This window comes from Crocodylus porosus, unplaced genomic scaffold (genome assembly GCF_001723895.1).
Source record: "Crocodylus porosus isolate Cpor-Errol unplaced genomic scaffold, CroPor_comp1, whole genome shotgun sequence".
Classification (NCBI taxonomy): domain Eukaryota; kingdom Metazoa; phylum Chordata; order Crocodylia; family Crocodylidae; genus Crocodylus; species Crocodylus porosus.
Genome location: NW_017728944.1, coordinates 5,366,757 through 5,370,855, shown reverse-complemented (window position 1 = coordinate 5,370,855; position 4,099 = coordinate 5,366,757). Strand labels below are relative to the sequence as shown.

Below are 4,099 nucleotides of genomic sequence, written 5' to 3'. Positions count from 1 at the left end.
GGATGCGTGTGCGTGGCAAGTTTAGGACAATCTTCCAATGCTCGAGCAGCAAAGCCGGGAGGTGCCGAGGCCCTCCGTGTTCTTCACGCGCAGAATCGCACTACGGGGGCTTCAATGGTGGCGAGGCAGGCCCGGCCCCCAGCGCGCGGCGGTACCTGTTGAATATCTCCGCCGCCTGGTAGCGGGCAGGGAGGTCCAAGCGCCATTTCTCCGCTAGGAGGAAGATCAGTTCTGCGGAGAGAAGGGCACTTGGAGTCCCCGCGGGAGGGGAGGGGCGGGGCGCGGAGAGCAGCGCCCTCCGCGCTAAGGGCAGGGTAAGGCAGGGGCGCGGCCGGAGCCGTTGCTGACCCGTGGCGCGCGGCTCGCGGAAGCACCCCGCCGCCGCCGGTAACTCGCGCAGGCGCCGCTCATTGTCGGCCGCCAGGCGCAGTAGCGCCGCCTCCAGCAGCTCCGGGGCAGCCGCGCCGAAGGCCAGCCCCGGCAGCCGCCCGAACGCGCACGGAAGGCGGCCGCGGCCGGCCTGGGCCATCCTCACAATGCGTGGAGGTACCACAACTCCTCCGCGCTTCTTCTGGTCACGTGACGTGGATCCCCCAATTGCTGCGCGCCTTTCTTCCTCCCTCTCTCACGCTTCGAGACGTTTTGCCGCACGTGGAGATTGGCCAGGCCTGGGAGAGGGGTTTGAGGATCGGGGGGGGGTCAGTCGGTTTTGGCCCTTACCAAAGATGGTGGCAACGGCGCCCGGCGCCGGTGGCGTCACGCTGAGCCCGTGCGGATGTGACGTTGCCACCCCGCCCGCCGCACTTCCGAGGCGGAAGAAGCGAGCACACAGTATGGCGACGCCGTCTGGGCCGCGCGAGGACGCAGTAGCGAAGCGGATCGACCCCGCGCGGGATCCGGGCCTCAGCACCGAGCAGCGCCGCCTCGTTCAGAACGTGGAGTACGCGCATCAGCAGCGCGTCATGCAGCGCAGGCTCCGCGGCCGCAACGCGCTGCTGGCCCTCGGCATCGGCTCCATCACGCTAGGCATTTGTATCCTGCCGGGACGGGGGTGCGGGGCCGGGCGGCGGGCGGGCCAGGGGCGGTGCCGGCGTTTTCCTGAGCGGGCGCGCAGACGCCTACACCTTCTACTCGATATCCCAGGAGCGGTTCCTCGACGACCTGGAGGAGGAGGCGGCGGCGGCCCGCGCCCGGGCGGCCAAGAGTGCGACTAGCTGACCTGGCTTGTGGCGGCCCGTGCGCCCCCCACCCTCGCGGCGCACTGAACCCAAGCGAGCGGCCGGTCCCCTGTGCCCCTTACGCAGCAGGCAGGGATTCCTTTATGGCCTGACCCCTGCAGAGGTACATGGGGGCAGAATCTGTGGGGATATTTTCGGCAACCTACTTCCCTAAGATGTTTAGGTTAGGGAGGGAAATTTTCCATTTCAGTCATTCATTTTTATCATCTTACTGAATCCGACATGTGCATACTAGTTAGTAGCACAGGGCTGTCTGTCTCTGTCCTCCAGCCTATGGATAAACCAGGCAACACAAGCTGAGATTTGTTTTTCATCCATCTTTGGCAGGAAAAGGGGGAGAACTGGAATGCATTTTTACAGAAGGAAGGATTGTTTGCTTTAGGATGCCCTTGTGGCCACTCTTGCTCCGCTGCTGGAGTTGTGTGGTCTTGGAGCAATAAAAGACTGCTTCCCCTTTGTTCATTCTACTTTATTCACAACCCCTCTACAAGGAAGTTTTTTACATCATTAGCCTGTTCTGTTTTCTACCAGGGCAGAAGCAGAACTTCACATGGCAGCAGCATCTCACAGCTCAGCTGGAACAGGTGGTGAGCTGCATGGTAGCCTAGGGCTAGCCACACCTGGCTCTGGAACAGCAGACATTGTCTTCAGCATAGGGCAGAGTGTCAGGCAGCGCATGGCGCAAGACAGAGGACTTGCCTGATACTACAACACACACAGGCATAAGTGTACTTGGGCTTTTTCTGCTGGCTTATAGCTCTGGGTCAAGGGCCCCCAAGGAGACAAAAGCATCCATCCACACACAATCTTTGGACTCTTTGAGGCTGGGAGCGAAGCAGAGGCAAGAGCTGCGATGAAGAGGGGGGATGTTGACACACACATTTCCATAGTCCCAGCCCTGCCTTCAGCAAACATGGCCTGGGGCAGAATGTGCCTGGGGAGTCCCTCAGAGACTGAGTTACATTTGCTGCTGCTGAAAGGAGGGGAGGTGTGGGGGAATGAAATGCAGTGGGAAAGGCTAGAGGGAGCTGACCTCTTTGCAGTGATCACCACAAGGAGGCACTCTGAACCAAGGTCTGGGGCCCTCCAGAGACTGCTGCTATGTGTGTGGAGTTGGGTCACTGCCCTGTTGCATACTTTTCCCTTTCTGCTGTGCCCTCCCCCATTCCCTTCAGAGCCAGGCTCCCCCTACTTCCCTGTAGCTCCTGCAGTCTGAACAAGGGGAGGGACTGTGCAGAGATGGGGCAGGACTGGGGGGCTGTAAGGTGGTTGATCACATGCCTGGAGCTTGACCTTACAGGTATGTGGCTCAGTTAGGACTCTGTGCAGCAGCACCGAGGCCAGGCACTATACAGACCCACAGCAGGACTGGGGCTGAGACAGAGCCTAAAACCCCAGCCACCCCTTATCTGTCTCAAGGACCCATGGTCCAGGCTGCCTAGGGCCTGCACAGCAGCCCCATGTGCTCACCTCTCATTCATGCAGATGCAGCCTTCTGATCTCCTTAAGCTCTGGCACTTTCACTTTATAGAAGCTGTTGGGTTTCAGACCCTGTGGAAGAGCAGTCACCCTCAGTTCAGCAGGTCCCTTCCCACAAGGGCCACCCACAGCTCAAAGGATTGCTTAGTGGTACAGGACTCTCCTAGACTGGCCTAAGGCCAAGGGACATGCTCCCTCCAGGTCTCTGGGACCTCAACCTACAGTGCTACAAGCTGCGCACAGAAACAGCTCCACTGGGAGGGTCTTAGAGGAAACACCTCCCTTACCCAATCACTCACCTTTGGACATGCCATTTCCCTTTACAACCTACAGAGACAGAGCCTTTCACCCCGCTGCAATGACTGAGCTCAGCACAACTGCTCAAAACCACACCAGAGCCAGGACTGCTTCCACCCACCAGTGGTGAGGCCCTCCTTCACCTCCCTGCACCCCCAGAAGTTTAAACACATGGGGGCAATTTAAATTCCTGAGGCTTGTGGCTTCCATTTCCCAGGCCAGCAATCAGGGAACAAACCGGCCCTGCACTGGATCCAGCCAGCTCAGAGTGACTGAGGAGCTGAGGGCACAGAGCCAGATGGGAGCGGCTAGAACTGGCTCCTCTCCACAAGCACGTCTGCAGCTGCTGCCCATGCACAATGCCCACTAGACATGCTGGGGAACAGCTGGTGGGCAGTGGATGGAAGCCAGGAGCACAGCAGGGGCTGCGGAGACAGCATTGCAATGGGACGGGAAAGCAGCCTTATCCAGGAACAGCAGAGGCCTCCAGGTAGTGCAGACCACCTGCAAGGCTAGGACAGGGCAGCCTGGAGAAAGCAGAGGCCAGATGCACCCCCAAGAGCAATCCTTTCCACTAGCCCCACCCCTCAGGCACAGGCAACCAAACCAAGCTAAGGGGACAGATGTAACAGTCTCAGACCAAGTACCTGAAAATGCACAACTGTTCCTGGCACAGCCCCTGGGGCAGGAGAGACCTCTTGGAAGCAAGGCCATCCAGCACAGGGCAGTGCACACCAGTGTCAGGGGCTCCAGGCAGCAGAGACAGTGCTAGGGAGAGGGCCACTCTGAGCATAGGGGTGCTCAGCTGCCTCAGGGGGCTCACTGCAGAGGGAGGGCGTATCAGCTGGCGAAGGCTGCATGTGCAACAGAGCCAGAGCCCAGGTTACTGCAGATCACTTGTGCTGCCTGGCAGGACCCTGCTGCCTGCCTCCATGTAGGGAGCAGCTTTCCAAGGACAGGGCTGTACAGGGCTAGGCAGGTGCCAGGGCTAGCCAGACTCCATACTGCTGCCAGCTGAGGCACACATCCTCCCGACTTTGGCAGTTATTTTTAGCTTCTTACATAACTTGTAACCTGTTTCATGA

At 59.6% G+C, this 4,099-nt stretch overlaps 2 protein-coding genes across 5 annotated transcripts in view; one reads left to right on the top strand and one right to left on the bottom strand.

The window, feature by feature from the left end:
- Positions 1-719, bottom strand: part of CNTD1 (cyclin N-terminal domain containing 1) — a 6,529-nt gene extending 5,810 nt beyond the window's left edge. For 3 of the 4 annotated variants that reach the window (XM_019550470.1, XM_019550469.1, XM_019550472.1), the window contains exon 1: positions 156-719. In XM_019550470.1, coding sequence (XP_019406015.1) covers positions 156-529 — 374 coding nt within the window. In that variant the 5' untranslated portion in view covers positions 530-719. The remainder of the gene's footprint in view (positions 1-155) is intronic. The other variant, XM_019550471.1, reaches the window with a different exon arrangement.
- On the top strand, positions 679-1,695 carry LOC109320385 (cytochrome c oxidase assembly factor 3 homolog, mitochondrial). Its single transcript, XM_019550473.1, has 2 exons — positions 679-1,032; positions 1,115-1,695. The coding sequence occupies exons 1-2, from the start codon at positions 726-728 to the stop codon at positions 1,216-1,218; spliced, it is 411 nt and encodes a 136-aa protein (XP_019406018.1). The 5' UTR covers positions 679-725; the 3' UTR covers positions 1,219-1,695.
- Positions 1,696-4,099: the final 2,404 nt, after the last annotated feature.